The sequence below is a fragment of the Canis lupus genome, chromosome 1 (genome assembly GCF_048164855.1).
Source record: "Canis lupus baileyi chromosome 1, mCanLup2.hap1, whole genome shotgun sequence".
In the NCBI taxonomy this organism is placed as follows: domain Eukaryota; kingdom Metazoa; phylum Chordata; class Mammalia; order Carnivora; family Canidae; genus Canis; species Canis lupus.
The window spans coordinates 114,110,306-114,129,076 of NC_132838.1; the positions used below are offsets into that span (position 1 = coordinate 114,110,306).

The 18,771-nt window shown below is 52.5% G+C and overlaps 1 protein-coding gene across 2 annotated transcripts in view; it reads left to right on the forward strand.

Moving 5' to 3' along the window:
• The window catches only part of FCGBP (Fc gamma binding protein), a 39,726-nt gene extending 23,768 nt beyond the window's left edge, over positions 1 to 15,958 (forward strand). For both annotated transcript variants that reach the window (XM_072777852.1, XM_072777863.1), the window contains 10 exons: positions 519 to 856; positions 1,816 to 2,389; positions 2,758 to 3,374; positions 3,825 to 4,368; positions 5,666 to 6,237; positions 6,446 to 7,019; positions 8,040 to 8,239; positions 11,553 to 11,939; positions 15,390 to 15,658; positions 15,783 to 15,958. In XM_072777852.1, coding sequence (XP_072633953.1) covers positions 519 to 856; positions 1,816 to 2,389; positions 2,758 to 3,374; positions 3,825 to 4,368; positions 5,666 to 6,237; positions 6,446 to 7,019; positions 8,040 to 8,239; positions 11,553 to 11,939; positions 15,390 to 15,620 — 4,037 coding nt within the window. In that variant the 3' untranslated portion in view covers positions 15,621 to 15,658; positions 15,783 to 15,958. The remainder of the gene's footprint in view (positions 1 to 518; positions 857 to 1,815; positions 2,390 to 2,757; positions 3,375 to 3,824; positions 4,369 to 5,665; positions 6,238 to 6,445; positions 7,020 to 8,039; positions 8,240 to 11,552; positions 11,940 to 15,389; positions 15,659 to 15,782) is intronic.
• Positions 15,959 to 18,771: the final 2,813 nt, after the last annotated feature.

Consider the following 18,771-nt stretch of genomic DNA (forward strand, 5'->3'; position numbering starts at 1 on the left):
TCCCAGAGGGGTAAGAGAACTTGAATGAGCAGATGGAGGGAGCAGCTCCCAACTCCCACCCAGGGGAGGGAGGAAGGTGGAGAGGCGGAGGTCACTGGAAGGTGCAGCTATATAATCTGCTGGTTTAGAGGTTGTGCAGCCTGGTGGCCCCCAAAAGGCTGGGAGCTCAGGCATGGGCGAATGCGGGACCCAGGTCTTGAACACAGAAAACCCTGGTGCGGTGGATGCCCTCTCATGGATGCCTTCGGGGCTGGCATTGCAGATACTGGGACCCCTGAGGCTGGGTTCCAGTGTAAGGACCCTACAGTCTGTGTCTTTGCTGCAAGGTCCTTGGGGTCTAGGTCTCCAACAGCAAACCAACAGGCATGGGTCTCAGATGTGAGGCCTCGGGTATCTGTTCTCACCTGCAGTAGCCCTCAGCACCAGTACAGTAGTGCCAGCATAGACTGGGGCAGATGCCAGGGAGCAGCCGACCTTAGGCTGGGCAGCCCCACAAGGTCCCCTCTCCCCATCTCCAGACCCATGCCACGGTGTGACGTGTCGGCCACAGGAGACGTGCCAGGAGAAGGATGGCCAGGCTGTGTGCGTGCCCAACTATGAGGCCACATGCTGGCTGTGGGGTGACCCACACTACCACTCCTTCGATGGCTGGGAATTCGACTTCCAGGGCACGTGCGACTACGTGCTGTCAGCAGCCGGCTACCAGGGGGGCAGAACCCAAAGCCTGACCCCCTTCACCGTTACCACCAAAAATGAGAACCGGGGCAACCCTGCTGTATCCTATGTGAGGCTCGTCACCGTGTCTGCCCTCGGCTTCAACATCTCCATCCACAAAGGGGAGGTTGGCAAAGTCCGGGTAAGTCCAACATGCCCTGGTGGGGGCAAGCCATCCTGCCAGCCACAGTTAGGAGCTGAAAGCTCACTCTTGGCCTAGGCCCAAAACAAAATGACAGTGAAAGCAATGACAGCAAACGCCCCCTTTTTGTTGGGAATTAAATGAGCCCAGCCCTTTGCTAAAGGCTCTGATGTAAGACTTCAGCATTTGCCTTTTTTAGCAACCTGGGTTTGAATCCAGACTCTCCTTGTGAACTGTGTGATGTTGGGTGTGACTTTTCTTGATGGGCCTTCATTTCCTTGTCTGTGAAATGGGGATCCGTCTGAGAGCCTGTGAATGTTGGTGAGGGAATAAATGAGAGGCCCAGAGCCTGCAACAAGGAGTGAAATTCAGGGAGATGGGGAGAGGGGTGAAGGCCAGGGGGAGGCGGGCTGCCCTTCCTGCCCATGGTGACAGGATTACAGATTAATGAATGGTAGTGCACAGAGGGAGAGAGAGGTACAGAACAGGGTCAGCACTCAATAATGAATGTTGAGTGACTTGAAGAGATGTCCAGACACACAGGGGTGTACAGGAGATGGGGGGGGTCACTGAGAAAGAGACACAGAAAGATCCAGAGAGAGAGAGAGAGAGAGAGATGCTGAAAGAGAACTAGATCTAGATGTAGAGAGAGGGAAAGACAACAGAGAGAGAGAGAAGAAGAAGGGAGGGAGATGGAGAGAGAGAGAATGAGAGAGAGAGAGAGAGAAAGAGAGACCCCGAAAAAGCAGCAGAGTAAGGTTTCATTCTCCAGGGCCTGGACTCAAGCAACATCCTTGATGTTTATTAACCGACATATAACTGTCAGTCCTGAGGAAGGCCTTGGCAGCTGCCAGCCATGGCAGATGAGGGAGGGAGGGAGGCAGGCAAGGGGCCAGAGCTGAAGCCTCTGCACCTCGAGTGAGCCCTGTTTGCCTCCTTCCCCTCCCCTCCACCCCCAGGTGAACGGTGTGCTGACAGTGCTGCCCGTCTCTGTGGCCGGGGGGCGGCTTTCGGTGACCCACGGCCCATCAAAAGCGCTGCTGGTGGCTGACTTCGGGCTTCGGGTCACCTACGACTGGGACTGGCGAGTAGAGGTGACACTGCCTAGTAGCTATCACGGCCAGGTGTCTGGGCTCTGCGGGAACATGGACCGGAACATCAGCAACGACCGAGTCTTCCCCAATGGCACACTGGCTCCCTCGATACCCAGCTGGGGCGGCAGCTGGCGAGTTCCAGGCTGGGACCCGCTGTGCTGGGATGAATGCCAGGGCAACTGTCCAACATGCCCTGAGGACCGCCTGGAGGAGTACAAGGGCCCGGGCTTCTGTGGGCCCCTGGCCCCTGACTCGGGAGGCCCCTTCGCTGCCTGCCATGCCCATGTGGCCCCCGACAGCTTTTTCAAGGGCTGCGTTCTGGATGTCTGCCTAGGCGGTGGGGCCCACGACATCCTTTGCCAGGCTCTGGCCGCCTATGCCGCCGCCTGCCAGGCTGCCGGGATTGCCATTAAGAATTGGAGGGAGGAGGCTGGTTGTGGTGAGTGTCGGGGAGCAGAGCAGGAGCTGGGGGTGGAGGAGGGGATCCTGTCTCTCCCACATTAGATGGGTCTCACTCCGGTCTTTCTGGGCCATTTGTTTTTCTCTCTCTCTCTCTCTTTGCCTCTTGTCTCTTGGTGCTTATCTCTGTCTCCCTTTGATTGTCTCTGCCTGTCCATTTCTCATTCTCTCTCCCCATATCTGTTTGGGTCTTCCTCTGTGTCCTTCTATTGGTGTCTTGCTGTTCCCCTCAATCCCTCCCTGTCCCTCCTTGTCTCTGTCTCCATCTATCTCCTCCCAATCTTCTGACCCCACCCCTGACACCATTCCCTCTCTTTCTCTCCCTCCCACTCCTGGGTCCACCCACAGAGATCTCCTGCCCGGAGAACAGCCACTACGAGCTCTGTGGCCCAGCCTGCCCAGCCAGCTGCCCAGCCCCTACACCTCCCACGACCCCAAAGCCATGTGACAGCCCCTGTGCCGAGGGCTGCCAGTGTGATTCAGGCTTTGTGTGGAGTGCCGACCGCTGTGTGCCCCTGGATGGTGGCTGTGGCTGCTGGGTCAACGGCACCTACCACGAAGCTGGCAGTGAGTTCTGGGCTGATGCCACCTGCTCCCAGAGGTGCCACTGCGGGCCTGGGGGCAGCTCGCCGATCTGCAAGCCTGCCAAGTGCGGGCTAGGTGAGCAATGTGCCCTGTTGCCCTCGGGCCAGCTCGGCTGCCAGCCTGTCAGCACAGCTGAGTGTCAGGCCTGGGGTGACCCCCATTACGTCACCCTGGATGGGCACCGATTCGACTTCCAAGGCAACTGTGAGTACCTGCTGAGCACGCCCTGCAAGGCACTACCCACGGGGGCTGAGAACTTCACCGTCACTGTAGTCAACGAGCACCGGGGCAGCCAGGCGGTCAGCTACACTCGCAGCGTCACCCTACACATCTACAGCCACAGCCTGACCCTCAGTGCCCAGTGGCCGCGACAGCTGCAGGTGAGGGGCCTGGAGCCAGACGGGAGCCCATGCCAGCCCTGGGGTTGTCTGGGACACTCAGGAGTTTGTCATTCCCCTGATTCCCTTTCATAGGTTAGCGGGGCCATGATGCAGGGGTTCAGAGTATAGGCCTTGGAGCAGTGGCTTCTCCATTCCTTACATAATTCCTTTAGTTTAGCCTTAGTTTATTCTGCTATAAAATGGGTCTAAGAAGAGTACCTGCTTCAGAGGGTCGTGTGAGGAAGCAGTGGCATAGTAGCTCTAGATGCCCATTATTACTACTACTGCTGCTGTTATTATTATTATTATTATTATTATTATTATTATTACCAAGGGTAGATCCCAGCCTCAGGGTTCCACCCTACCCCACCCCCACCCCCTTCGGTGGTGTAGTCAAAATTTGAACCTTGACCCGCGCGGTCATCCCCCATCCCTACCGCGTGCCCGCAGGTGGACGGCAAGCTCGTGGCGCTGCCCTACCAGCTGGACTCACGCCTGCGCGCCTACCTGAGCGGCGCCGACGTGGTGGTGACCACGGCCGCGGGGCTGTCTCTGGCTTTCGACGGGGACAGCTTCGTGCGCCTGCACGTGCCGGCGGCGTACGCGGGCGCCCTCTGTGGCCTGTGCGGGAACTACAACCAGGACCCCGCCGACGACCTCGAGGCGGTGGGCGGGAACCCGGCCGGCTGGCAGGTGGGCGGCGAGGCTGGCTGCGGGGAGTGCGTGCCCGGGCCGTGCCCGCCGCAGTGCACGCCCGAGCAGCAGGAGCCCTTCGGCGGCCCAGACGCCTGCGGCATCATCTCCGCGCCCGACGGCCCGCTGGCGCCCTGCCACGCCCTGGTGCCGCCCCAGCAGTACTTCCAGGCCTGCCTGCTGGACGCCTGCCAGGCCCAGGGCCATCCGGGAGGCCTCTGCCCTGCCGTGGAGACCTACGTGGCAGTCTGCCAGGCCGCGGGGGCCCAGCTCGGAGAGTGGAGGCGGCCGGACTTCTGTCGTGAGTACTGATCCATGCCCGGTCCACATAATGGGGTGGGGTTGGGCAGGGGGTGTCTTCCCGCCTTCCCCTTCACACAGCTCTAAGACCAGAGTTCTCCTCCCCCACAGGGTTAGGCAGCACCTTGCCTCCCCTGAGCCAGATAGCTCCTGTCCAAAGAACCACAATGGCCTTCACACACCAATGCACCAGGACGCAGACTGCCATGGGAGACACTCAGATACACCTGGTCAGAAACCCCGGGTCCAGGATCCTCTCAGGGATCCACGTGCTGATATCTTAGTCAGATAGACCGGGTGGTGGAGCCGGTGAAAGCTACACAGCGAGATACACCTGGTCGAGGTAGATTCTCTCAGGTACCCCTGGTGAGAGAGACCTAGAGAGTTACACCTGGTCCGATGCACCTACACTGTTTCAAACACCGAAATACACAAGGTCAGATAGAACCTTGGTCTGATAACCTTAGGCAGAGACTCTTCTGATTAGAAGCACTTGGGCAGACACTCCCAGGTAAGATCATGACCCTGACACAGCCCCAGGTAGATATATACAGGTTCATGGTCAGAGAGTCCAGGGCCATTACCCTCAGACACATGGCCTTGGTGAAATTTATCCAGTCAGCTTCACCCAATCAGATACACATGGTCAGACTCACGCCGACGCCGACCTTGTCAGAGAGACTCCATCAGAGGCTTCGGGTCAGACATCCACAGCCAGGTGTACTCAGGTGGATTCATACCAGAGATACAGGATACACTTGGCTCCACGCCCTGGTCAGATTCACCCCCCTGAGACACCCACAGTGGGTTCTAATCCTGCATATCTTGGTCAGATGTAGGTGGTCAGATTCACCCCATAAGATTCACTTCATCTTTAGAAATACTTCAGCAGGGGGCACCTGAGTGGCTCAGTGGTTGAGCGTCTGCCTTTGGCTCAGATCGTGATCCCGGGGCCCTGGGATCGAGTCCCACATCAGGCTCCCCAGAGGGAGCCTGCTTCTCCTTCTGCCTATGTCTCTGTCTCTCTCTGTGTCTCTCATGAATAAATAAAAGCTTAAAAAAAATACTTGATCAGATTGACACACAGCAAGGTCAGAGAGACTTGGTCTCCACATCCCCACCCTGGATCCCCCAGTAAGATATCCTAGATCAGACACTTTGCCCAGATCTCTGGATGGAGTCAGTCATGAAATATTCTCAGACAGAACATACAGATTCTGAGCAGGTTCTCCCACTCTGCACCTTCTCTGTGCCTCTCCCATGCACCCACCTGGCTCATTCCCTCTTTGTCCTCACAGCCATCCAGTGCCCTGCCAACAGCCACTACAAGCTCTGCGGTGACTCCTGCCCTATAAGCTGCCCCAGCCTCTCTGCGCCTGAGGGCTGCGTGCAGACCTGCCGGGAGGGCTGCGTCTGTGACGCCGGCTTCGTGCTCAGCGGCGACACCTGTGTGCCTGTGGGCCAGTGTGGATGCCTCCACGAGGGCCACTACTACCCACTGGGCGAGTCCTTCTACCCGGGCCCTGAGTGCGAGCGGCGCTGCAAGTGTGGGCAGGGCGGCCAAGTCACTTGCCAGGAGGGCTCGGCCTGCAGGCCCTACGAGGAGTGCCGAGTAGAGGACGGTGTCCAGGCATGCCACCCTACGGGCTGTGGCCGCTGTGTGATCAATGGTGGCATCCACTACATTACCCTGGATGGGCGTGTCTATGACCTGCATGGCTCCTGCTCCTACGTCTTAGCCCGAGTCTGCCACCCTGACCCCAAGGACGAGGACTTTGCCATTGTGCTTGAGAAGGATGCAGCTGGAGATCTCCAACAGCTGGTGGTTACTGTGGCTGGCCAGGTTGTGACATTGGCTCAGGGGCCAAAGGTAAGTGGCTTCTCCCGGGGGTCTGAGCAGGATAGGGTCTACCCCAAGGTGAGTGAGGGGGACACAGTCCCACCCTCAGGTAATCCGAAGAACATGGTCTGACCCCAAAGGGCTGGTGAAGAACACAGTCCCACCCCAGGAGTCTGAGGGGACCGCCTCACCCATTATTCTGTGAGTCCCTGACCACCTGCTTGACCTTTCCATCCAGGTCACTGTGGATGGCGAGGCTGTGGCCCTGCCTGTGGCCGTGGGTCACGTGCGGGTGACTGCCGAGGGCCGGAACGTGATTCTCCAGACCACCAAAGCACTGCGGCTTCTCTTTGATGGCAATGCCCACATCTTCATCTCCATCCCCAGCCCCTTCCGTGGCCGGCTCTGTGGCCTCTGTGGGAACTTCAACGGCAACTGGAGCGACGACTTTGTGCTGCCCAATGGCGCCGAGGCCTCCAGCGTGGATGCCTTCGGAGCCGCGTGGCGGGCGCCCAGCTCCTCCCAGGGCTGCACTGAGGGCTGTGGGGCCAGTGGCTGCCCCGTGTGCTCGGCCCAGGAGACGGCGCCCTATGAGAGCAACCAGGCCTGCGGGCAGATCCGGGACCCCAACGGCCCTTTCGCAGGCTGCCACGCCGTGCTGAACCCCTCCGAGTACTTCCGCCAGTGCGTGTACGACCTGTGCCACCACAAAGGCAGCACCGCCTTCCTGTGCCAGAGCCTAGCGGCCTACACGGCAGCCTGCCAGGCAGTCAGTGGCACCGTGAAGCCTTGGAGGACGGAGAGCTTCTGCCGTGAGTGTCCAGGGGGGCCCTCGAGAGACTCCAGACCAGGCTCAGGGACGTCCCGCCCCCCTCCACCGCCCCGCACCTGCTCCCATCCTGTCTGCATCTCACCAGCAGTCCCTCCCTCTTGAAGGCTCTCCTAGCTTCTCCTGCACCACCCCCCACAGAGCTCCCACTGGCCCTTCTCAGTCTCCCTTCAGGGGCCCACTCTCCTGAAACCACAGACGTGCTTCATCCTCAGGGCTTGTCCTGAACCTTCTCTGTGGTGACCTGGGAGGGCTGGTCAGGCAGCTCACATAATAAAGCGTGAGTCTGTGGCTCACGTGGCCCCCATGTCCCCCTGGATGTGGCTATAGCCCTCAGACTTCCGGCCCAGGACTGTACCTCTTAGATACCCCCAGTTAGGGGTATGCTTCCTTCTAACTCCCAGGGTAGGGCTGTGTCCTGTTCATTCTTCTAAGGACAGCACCTCTGTCCAGAGCCATGATCCACCCCTATAGCTCTAGATTTGTCCTCAGTGCTGACAGCGGACACTTTGTCTTCAGCCCTGACCTCTCTCCTGACTGCCAGTCTTGGGGGGCCAGTGGCTTCCTGGACACTTTCCCCCGGATGTGCATAGGGTCCCTCAGATCTGCTGTGTTCTCATATGGCATTAGCATTTTACCCCACACCTGATCCTCCCATTCCCCGACCGAGTCTTCATCTCAGGGGCAGCCACACGCTCTGCCAATTGCTTGCCAGAGCCCAGGGCCTCACCCGGAACACTTCCCCTAGGTCCTTGCAACTCCCTCTTCTTGCCCCATCCTGGCCTGACCCCCTGCCTGTGCTTCCCCCAGCAGCCCTGATCATGCTGGGCTGTCACTGTCTGTCCCCCTGAGATGAGCTCATAGAGCAGGGCCCGAGGCTGCTTTCTTGCTGGTGTCCCCAGCACTGACTGCCACCCTAGACCCTGGTGTGCGGGGAGGCCTAGGGGGTAGGGGTAAGAGTGCGGGAGAGGACCCTGACCTGCCCTACCTCCTCCCTCTGCAGCACTCCAGTGCCCGGCCCACAGCCACTACTCCACCTGCATGCGCTCCTGCCAGGGCTCCTGCGCAGCTCTCTCCGGCCTCACCGGCTGCACCAACCGCTGCTTTGAGGGCTGTGAGTGTGATGACCGCTTCCTGCTCTCGCAGGGCACCTGCATCCCCGTGCAAGACTGTGGCTGCACCCATGACGGCCACTACCTGCCGGTGAGCCTAGGGTTGGCATCAACGATGGATGACAGGCAGGGAGGGAGGAGGAGCTCCAGGGAAACATGTGGAGTTCTTGTGCCCACACCTCAAGGATGGGGACATTTCCCAGCTCCATGGCTCCATGCCAGGGAAGTATTAGTTCCCTGAGTCTACTGAGACAGACGACCTCAAACTGGGTAGCTTCAAACCAGAGCCATCTATTCTCCCAGAGTTCGGAAGGCCAGCGTCAGGAACCAGAGGCACTGGGGCAAAATCCAGGTGTGGGCAGGACAGCCCTCCCTCCAGAGGCTCCAGGGAAGAAGCCATTCCTTGCCCCTCCTCTCTCCTTCCCCCCAGATTTGTTTTTGTTTTTGTTTTTAAGATTTTATTCATTCATTCATTCATCAGAGATGCAGAGAGAGAGGCAGAGACATAGGCAGAGGGAGAAGCAGGCTCCCTGCGGAGACCCCAAAGCGGAATTCAATCCCAGGACCCTGGGATCACGCCCTGAGCCAAAGGCAGACACTCAACCACTGAGCCACCCAGGCGTCCCTCACCCCAGTTTTTGGTGGCTGCACCCCAGTTTTCCTGGCCACCTCCAAATTCTGCTTCCATGTCACATTTCCCCACCTCCTGTGTATGTGTCACAAAACCTCTCTGGGCCTCCCTCTGCTAAGGATACAAGTGACTGCATTTAAGTTCCACTCAGATAATCCAGGACAGTTGAGATCCTTAATTTATCACATCAGCAAACACTCTTTTTCCATATAAGATAATATTGACTGGTTCCAGGCATTGGGACCTGATATTTTTGGGGGGCCATTCAGCCCCCCCAAAATATAGCCCCTTATCTGAGCCTCATTTTCTTCATGGGGTTAATCATCATCCTTGCACCATAGGTGTCTGAGGATCGGGTGCTGTGGTGCCTGAAGGGCACCCGCTGGGAACCGGGCCTTACCCTCTGCCTTCATCACACAGTAAAAAACCCCAACAATTTACAACAGCACAGTAGCTGATGAAGTTAGCCATCCTCTGCTGATGGAAGTTGAAAGTGAATCTGATTTATTTTTGCACTTGATGTTTTCTGCACTCTTGCTATGCCCCACGTTTGTGACAGGTGTTCATTTATTTAGTGATCATAACAATCCTGTGAGATGGGCACCACTGCCACAAAGAGAACTGAGCCCTGATGGTCCCTTAGCAAGTGGTAATGCTGGGATTCACATCCCAGCAGCCTGGACCTACCCTCTGAACTACTAGGCATCCCACCTCCTCAGAAGTATATATATATCAAGGAAAGGAAAGATGAATGACCACATTCCATCCTCATTCATCTCCATCATTTTATGAATGGCAGAAAGATAGGCCAGAAGGCTTAGAAGTGGAAGACTTTTGGGGAAAGAAATGCCAAACTCCTTCCTCCAGGTGTCACCGCCTACAGGAAGCCCTCCCTGATCATCCCCTAGGCTGGGTTAGGTATTACCCCAGTGCTTCCCCCATCCCAGTCCTCACCACTCTACCTGTGCTAGAAGGTTTCTTGGATTTGTCAGTCTGGCATTCTCCAGGGAAGTCTGGGCTGGAGATACAGATGAGCAAGACATCATAGAGAGATAGTATTTATCTCTTTTGTTACATTCATTCATTTCTTTTAATGTTTGCAGACTTATATAATTTTTTTAAGGTTTTGACTTATTTATTCATGAGAGATACAGAGAGAAAGGCAGAGGGAGAAGCAGGTTCCCTGCAGGGAGCGCAATGTGGGACTCGATCCCAGGACCCCGGGATCATGACCTGAGCCAAAGGCAGACGCTCAAACACTGAACCACCCAGACGTCCCTAGACTTTTATTTTTAAAGAATTCAAACTTAGGGATCCCTGGGTGGTGCAACGGTTTAGCGCCTGCCTTTGGCCCAGGGCGCGATCCTGGAGACCCGGGATCGAATCCCATGTCGGGCTCCCGGTGCATGGAGCCTGCTTCTCCCTCTGCCTATGTCTCTGCTTCTCTCTCTCTCTCTGTGACTATCATAAATAAATAAAAATTAAAAAAAAAAAGAATTCAAACCTAAGAAAACTTGCAAGAATCATACAAAGAACTCCTGCATACTCTTCCTTTAGGTTCTTATTGACCTTTTGACACGTTTGCTTTGACATCCTCTCTATATAAGTATATATGCACATTTTTTTCTGAACTATTTGAGAGTATGATCCTGACACAGTCCCCCTTCATCCCTTAGTTCTTTAGCAGGGATTTCCTAAGAATAAGGAAACTCATTTACATGATTATGATGTGATTCACTTCAAAATCAGGAAATGCTAATCTAAAAAAAACAACAAAATCAGGAAATGAACTCTGATTCAATACTATAAAGATTCTATTTGAATTTTATTGGTGGTCCCAGTAATGTCCTCTTTGACAATCACCTGTCCCCCTGGGCCAGAGTCCAAATGAGGATCAGACACTGCTTTTAGTTTAGTTTTTTTTTTTTTGACACTGCTTTTAGTTTTTATGAGATTTGATGAGATCACCAGGTGTTGGACATAGAGAGAGAAGGGAAAAGTCTAAGGATTGAGCCCTGAGCAAAGTAGTGGTTAAGGACTTGGGAGATGAGGATGAACTTGAAAATGCAGTGAAGAGAGAGCAGCCAGTCAGGTGGGAGAAAAAAAGTTATTTCCTGGAGTTGGGTTCCCAGGTGGCCTTGAGTTCTGGGGCTGTGAGTGCCAGGACCCTGGGATCTCTGCAGTGCTCACTCCCATCTGGTATCAGTTTGCTTTTACCCGGTTACAAATCACCCCAAACCCTAGGGGCTTAATACAACCATTTGTTTAGTTCGTAAGGCTGGGGCTCTGCTGTGTGGGCTGGACTCCACTGGGTGGTCCTTCTGCTGTTCCAGGGCTCGCTCATACATCTGTAGCCCTGCGGTGGGTCAGCTGAGAGCTGGCTGGAGCTCTGTGGTGGCAGCTGGGATCATCGTCTCTCTTCCTTGGGGATGTCATCCTCCAGCAGACTAGTCCACACTTGTTCTTGTGGGCAGGATTCCAAGAAGGAGAGAGAGAAGGAGGGACGGATGGAGGGAGAGAGAGAGAGCGAGACAGCTGTAAGGTCTCATGAGGTCCAACCCTCTGGGTGTGACACTGCTTCTGCTGTCTTACAATAACCAAAGCAGAGTGTTGAGGTGAACCCAGATTCCTGGGAGGAAGGGGAAATAACCTCCACGTCTCTCGATAGAAGTTGCTGCAAAGTCACTCTGCGTGCATGCAGAGCTTTGGGAGATTGCAGCCATGGGTGTGATCCACCGCACTGAGGTCACCCAGCCCCTCTCTCTGTGCACAGGTGAACTCCTCACTGCTGAGCTCAGACTGCCACCAGCGCTGTTCCTGTTCCTCAAGCACTGGCCTGACGTGCCAGGCAGCCAGCTGCGGGCCAAACAGCGTATGTGAGGTCCAGGCGGGGGCCCGGAACTGCTGGACCCCCCAGGGTCTCTGTTCCCTCTCTGTAGATGCCAACCTCATCATCTTCAATGGGTCCCGCAGAGCTTTCCACTCCCAGGGCATCTATGAGCTGTCTTCCCTCTGCCCGGGACTACCAGACACCACCATCCCCTGGTACCGAGTGGTTGCAGTCCTCCATGCCTGCAAAGACAAAGTTGAACCTGTGGACGAGGTTCACATCTTCTTCAAGGATGGGCTGGTGACTCTGAGCCTAGAGAAGGGCGTGTGGGTAAGCCTGGCATGGGGGCGTGTCTCCCCTGTGCTTTTTGTTCCTCCTGCTGTGGTGTCCCTGCAATCCTGGCTGCCCATCTGTCTTGCGTTTCCTTTATCCAGATCTCTATAGTTTAGTCCCTGCATTTGTATTTGTCTCAGTATTTCAGACTTGGTCTCTCTATTCTGAGTTGTTTGGTTCTTGTTTTTGTTTGTTTAAGATTTTATTTATTTGGGGGGAGAAGGAGGGAGGGAGAAGCAGACCCCCTGCTGAACAGAGAGCCAGGACCCTGGGATCATGACTTGAGCTGAAGGCGGATGCTTAACTGACTGAGTCACCCACACATCCCTGGCTGAGTTCTTGAGGAGTGAAAACATGCTCAAATAAATTAGTCGTTCTGATAATAGTGTTAATCAAAACTCTATTGGCTGTAAGCAACAGAAACCTGAATTCAGATTGCCTTGAGCAAAAAGGAATTTATTGTCCCACAGAACTAGAAAATCCAAGGATAGAGCCTCAGGAGTGGCTGGATCCAGGTGCACTGGCAGTATTATCTGGATTTGTACCTCTGTCTTTTGGACTTGCTATTCACCCACCCAGTTTCATTTCTTTTGGCTTCCCAACACATACCCACAGAATGGGGGCTCTTCTTATCCTCATTTTCTTTCTTTTTTTTTTTAATCCTCATTTTCTTATCCTCATTTTGCACAGAGGATAAACTAGGGCCCAAGAAGCTGAAGTCATACATTCAAGTCATTCAGACAGTGCCTAGGAGATCCAGGCTTTGAAACCACCAGCACCAGACTCAGTTCCGAACCACTTTGGTAGGAACAAGGTGCTGTAGATACAAGGGACCTGATTGTGTCCAAGTGCAGCGTTCAGTGGGAACTTCCCCCGGACTCTGATGATTACAGGCCACTGATCCTTCCCTCACTTGTCCTTCAGCTTGCTCTTCAGGACCCTCTCATGCCTGCTGTTGTTTGCCTCCAGGAGTCTGTTTCAGCACTGGTGCCCCTCGTTCTGCCCCTTGACTTCCTCTCATGTACATTTGCATTTGCCAAACCCCCTGGTTCTCACCACCCCAATTCCAGATTTCTGATAGAGACTCTGGCCAAGCTGATGTCGGCTTATGATCCAATCATTCATGGCCCATGTGGAAGAGTCCCAGACTCAAACACAGATGCCAGGCTACCCTAAGCTCCTAGATGAGCATGTCCTTATTTCTGTGACCTGTTGATTGATTGTAGAGATATCCACCGGGGTCTTCTGGGTTCAGTGGAGATACAGCTGATGCTCCACACACCTCCCTCAGTGGATGATCTGCATCCCCCCTCCAGCGCATGGAGACAGGTCAAGGTTCAGCCCTTGCTGGAAGCAGGGAGGCTTGCATTCTCTCTTTAGGGTAATCTGGACCAATCATTCCTTTTCTCAAGCCATCTCCCTGATCCATAATTCAGATTCACAGACACCTACTCTTGACCTCTCCTTGCCCCTCTGAGAAACAGTTCTCTGTATAGCAGACAAATGCTCTAGAAATGTGAATCAGATCAGGTGTAAAACTCTACAGGTGGCTTCCCAGAACAACATTCCAAACTCAAGCCACCTCCTTCCCTTGGCCTACGAGGCTGTGTGATCTGACTCCTGCTGGCCTCCAACCTCGTTTCCTGTAACTCCTTCCCTTGTTAGCTATGCTTATGAAAGGCCAGGCTGACCTTTCAGCAAACCAAGCTTGTTCCTTTGCATGTACACCTTGGGCCTTTGCATGTGCTATGCCCACTGCTGTGGGGCTCTTCTCCCAGGCAATCTGAGTTGACACCTTCTTGTCCTCTAGGCCTCTGTTCCAGCGTTGCTTCTACAGAAAGGCCTTTCCTGACTACCTACAGAAGCTCCTCCTCTCCATCCCAGTCTCCATGCTATTGTTCTCTTTGATTTCCTTCAAAACACTTATCGCTATCTGAAGTCATCCATTATTTGCTTGTGTTTGTTGCCTTTCTCCATCACTAGCATATAATCTGCAGGTGGACAGTGGTCCTGTCCCTCTTGGTCATCACTTTGCCCCCAGTACCCAGAATGGGGCCTGGCCACCCAAAGAGGATTCCCAGGAAAAGGTGGTTTTTGTGAATATATTCAGTCCATTCCCTCTCTGACAGGCCATATGCTGAGAGACACAGATGATTCAGACCCAGTTATTATACCTCCATAGATTGAAGTCTGATGAAACTTTGCATCCACTCCTCCAACTATTCTTCACTCTATCCATCTCTTTTTCCTTCCTTCCAGCCATCTATTCTTCTACCTCTGTTTCCCTTTTCTCCTCTCTCTTTGCATCCCTTTTCCCTCCCTCTGTTCCTTCTTTCCTTTCTTTTGTCTATCCATCCACCCATCCATCCACCCGCTCATCCATCTACGCACCAGTCCATCCATCCACCCACCCATCCATTCACCCCCCAGTCCATCCATCCATCCATGCATCCACCTACCCATCACCCATCCATCCACACATCCACCCACCAATCCATCAGTCCGTCCATCCATCCATCCATCCATCCATCCATCCATCCATCCAGGTATATCTATCTATCTTTCCAATCAAAATCAACTGGCAGAGGAAGACTCAGACACAAAGCATTTAGAAAAAAAGAACTTTTCTTTCAAAGAAGGGTTCTCTACGGAGTCTAACTCTAGAATAATTAATTCATCAATGAAAACAAACAACAGGGGCAGTCTGGGTGGCTCAGCAGTTTAGCGCTGCCTTTAGTCCAGGGCCTGATCCTGGAGACCTGGGATCGAGTCCCACGTCAGGCTCCCTGCATGGAGCCTGCTTCTCCCTCTGCCTGTGTCTCTGCCTCTCTCTCTCTTTGTGTCTTTCATGAATAAATAAATAAAAATATTTTTTTAAAAAAAAGAAAACAAACAACAATTATTTAAAGGGAAAAACTCATGAGGTTCTCAAGGTTACTGTGTCCACAGCTTATGACAGAGAAACAGTAATTTTCTCACATGATTGTGATACTTTCTAGCTCGTTACTTGTCTGTAGATATCAGCATTGAAAAAATAAGACATGAAGTTGCTCTTGTTGGGAACCAGTAACTTAACAGGACACACACAAGTGTTCTTTTATTTTGAAAAGGAGAACCATACGGGACGATGCTGGGGTTGGATCGTGTGTTTATCTATCTGGTACAAAGTGCTCCTCACCACCCTGGCTGGCCCTGGAATGTTTTGTGCATTCTTACTTATCCATCAACCCATCTCTCTGTCCTTTTAACCATCTCTCCAAATCTCCAGCTAGCTTATGTATGCATCTCTATATACGGTGCGTCAATCCATGTCTTTATCTCTTTTGGCACTTGTGTCTCTGCTTTTGCTCCTTGAACTTGTTATCTTGCTTGGAGTCTCCATCTTGGTAACCCTCCAACTCTTTTGTGACTCTAGCCTCACCTCTGTTTTTCCCTTACCATCACCAGGTGAATGGTCTCCCTGTGACTCTCCCAGCTGAGTTATCGGCATCTGTGTCCATACGTAAGAATCCCGATGGCTCCGTGAGTGTTATTCAGAAGGCAGGGGTCCAGGTGTGGCTTGGCACCAACGGGCAGCTGGCTGTGATGGTCAATGATGACCATGCTGGAAAGCTGTGTGGGGTCTGCGGAAACTTTGACAAGGCCCAGACCAATGATGGGCATGACTCCAGAAGATGACAACAGGAGAGCTGAAGAGTGCAGGACTTCTCCCCATGGTGAGAGATGTAGCATGGAAGCCAGGCTACTTGGGGGTAGGGGCACCTGGGTCCTCATGGGAAGGGGGCAGTCGGGGTAAGTGCTCAATCTGCAAGAGAATTGCTAAGAGTCTGTCTCTTACAGTCACAGCTGATCAATCATCTCCTGGGAATGAGGACTTCGGGACCTGACCCTCCTGGAGATTCCAATAATTGGAGGGTGCACAGTGTCCCTGTGTGCCCCTACACTGTTCTACCCCTTTGATGAGCCACTGAGGCCAATTGCTAGAGCATTGAATAAATATCTCAGGCTAAGCTGCATGCCAATGTGTCTTATGCCTTCTCCACTCTGACTTTCCTTCTTGCACAGCAGCTGTCATATGCCTGGGGCATCTGGCACATGATGAATATTTACCGAAGGGTGAAAGGATGATTGGAGGTATGGGTGGGTGAGTGGACAGATTATGGGTGGGTGGAAAGGAGGGGAAAGGGAGAGAAGGAGGAAGGGGACCTGGATGGGTGAATGGGGTGGCAAAATGGAAAGATAGGGACATGGATAATTAAAAGTAGATGAGGGGAAGATGAACAATTGAATGGAGGGAAGGAGTCAAAAATGGAAAGAGGGTGAATAGATTCTGGCTTTATAATTTATAATCCAACAACTTCTCTGCCACTTGGTTTCCATATATGTCTTAGTCTATGCAGCTGCTATAAGAAAATACTGTAGAATGGATGGCTTAGAAACAGCAGAAATTTATTTCTCATGGTTCTGGAAGCTGGGAAGTTCAAGATCAAGGCACCAGCAGATTTGGTGCCTGGCGAGAGTCCTCTCCCTGGTTGATGATTGGCTATCTTCTCATATGTGTCATCATATGGCAAAGGGCCAAGGGAGCCCTCTGGGGATTAGTTTATAAAGGCACTAATCTGGGGCGCCTGGGTGTCTCAGTCAGTTGGGCATCTGCCTTCAGCTCAGAGAGAGAGGCAGAGACACAGGCAGAGGGAGAAGCAGGCTCCATGCAGGGAGCCCGACGTGGGACTCAATCCTGGGGCTCCAGGATCAGGCCCTGGGCTGAAGGCGGCGCTAAACCACTGAGCTACCCTGGCTGCCCCAACATAAGCATTTTGAAGGGACTCAAGGGTTCAAACATTCACTCAACAGCATCTTATTTGCTTGTTTGTTTGTTTGTTTGTTTGTTTGTTTGTTTTAGAGAGAGCACTGTGTGAGCAGGGGAAGGGGGAGAGGGAGAGGGAGAGAATCTCAAGCAGACTCCTTGTTGAGCACGGAGCATGATGTAGAGCTCATCTCAAGACCCTGGGATCATGACCTGAGCTGAAACCAAGAGTCAGATGCTTGACTGAGCCACTCAGATGCCCCAACAGCATCATATTTAAAGCAGAGTTCATGATAGTACCTACCTCATAGAGTTGGAGTGAGGATTCAATGTGTCCATTCAATCCACAAGTCAAAATTTGAAATCTCTCTTCCTTTCTAAACCCTTCCCCCACCTTTCCCATGATGGCCTTACCCACCCAGTGACTAGCGCTGCCAATACTCACTGTAATAGAAAATAGGGATCGTTCTTGATTCTTCCCTCTCTTTTGCCCTCCACTCAGTTCATCCACAAATCCTGTTGGGTTGTATCAAAATGTACCTGAAATCTGCCTTTCTTATGCCTACTTGATACAGCCATCACCCCTTTATGCTGATGATGCCAACAGCCTCCTACCTGCTCTTCCCCTTTTGTAATCCACCCTCACTGCTATTTGATGACTCTTCCTAACATATAAGGGGGACTATTGGCTAGAAACTTCTCATAATAAAATCAAATTCGCCATCTTGTCCTATAAGGCCCCTGCCCACCTCTGCTGACTCATCTCCAATCACTGTCCTCCTTGCCAATTATGATTTGGGAACTTGATCTTTCAATGTACTGAACATGCCAGATTTTTCCCACTTTACTTCTTTGCAATATGCTGTTCTTTGCACTTACCAGATGATTAGCTGCTTCTCATCCTTCAAATGTCAGCTTACATGTTAGCTTAAGGCCTTAGAGAGGCCTTTCACAGCCACGTCATTTAAAGTGGATTCCCTGTTACCCTCTGCGCCAGATGCTTGCCTGCTTGCTTATTTCCTTCCTAGCATTTGTTACACTTTAAAATTACTTTTATTTGACTTTCTGCCCATTTAGAAGTAACTCAAAAGCAGAGACTATATCTGCTTCATTCACCACTTTATTCTCAGCACCTAGCACACAGTAGATACTCAGGACATACTTATTGAATGAATAAATGGCCAACGATTAACCTGGAGTAAAGAGTTGCAACATACCTAGTAAAGGATTATATCCACAATATATAAAGAACTCCTTCAAATCAATAAAACAAGATAGCAGCCCAATTAAAAAAAAAAAGAGTGGAGAATATACATATGCAATTGACAGAGAAAGAAATCTACATATGTTGAATGATTCAATAGGTCAGGTTATCCATATATAGTATTTCTGAGCTTCCCAGCAACTCTGCAAAACAAGGATAGATATAAAGAAATAGACTTATTGAAGTTAAGTTGCCCAAAAGCAGGTTGTAACAATGGAGCCTAGATTTGAATTCAAGTATGCCACCAAACACAGTCCTTTCCACCGAATTTTGGTGAGTCTCACATAGGCTCAACTCCCTTTCAAGAAAAGGAATTGAGATGCCCTAAAAATTAAGATGAAAAAGAAACAATCCAATAGTAAAAGAGGCAAAAGGGCAGCCCCGGTAGCTCGGGGCCGCCTTCGGCCCAGGGTGTGATCCTGGGGACCTGGGATCGAGTCCCTCATCGGGCTCCCTGCTGGAGCCTGCTTCCCCCTCTGCCTGTGTCTGTGCCTCTCTCTCTCTCTCTGGCTCTCTCTCTCTCTCTCTCTCTCTGGCTCTCTCATGAATAAATAAATAAAATCTTTTTTTAAAAAAAAGAGGCAAAAATTTTAGATAGCTAATAGATAGATACAAATGGCCCTTAAAAATAAGAAATGCTCAGGATCCCTGGGTGGCTCAGCGGTTTGGTGCCTGCCTTTGGCCCAGGGTGTAATTCTGGAGACCTGGGATTGAGTCCCACGTCGGGCTCCCTGCATGGAGCCTGCCTCTCTCTCTCT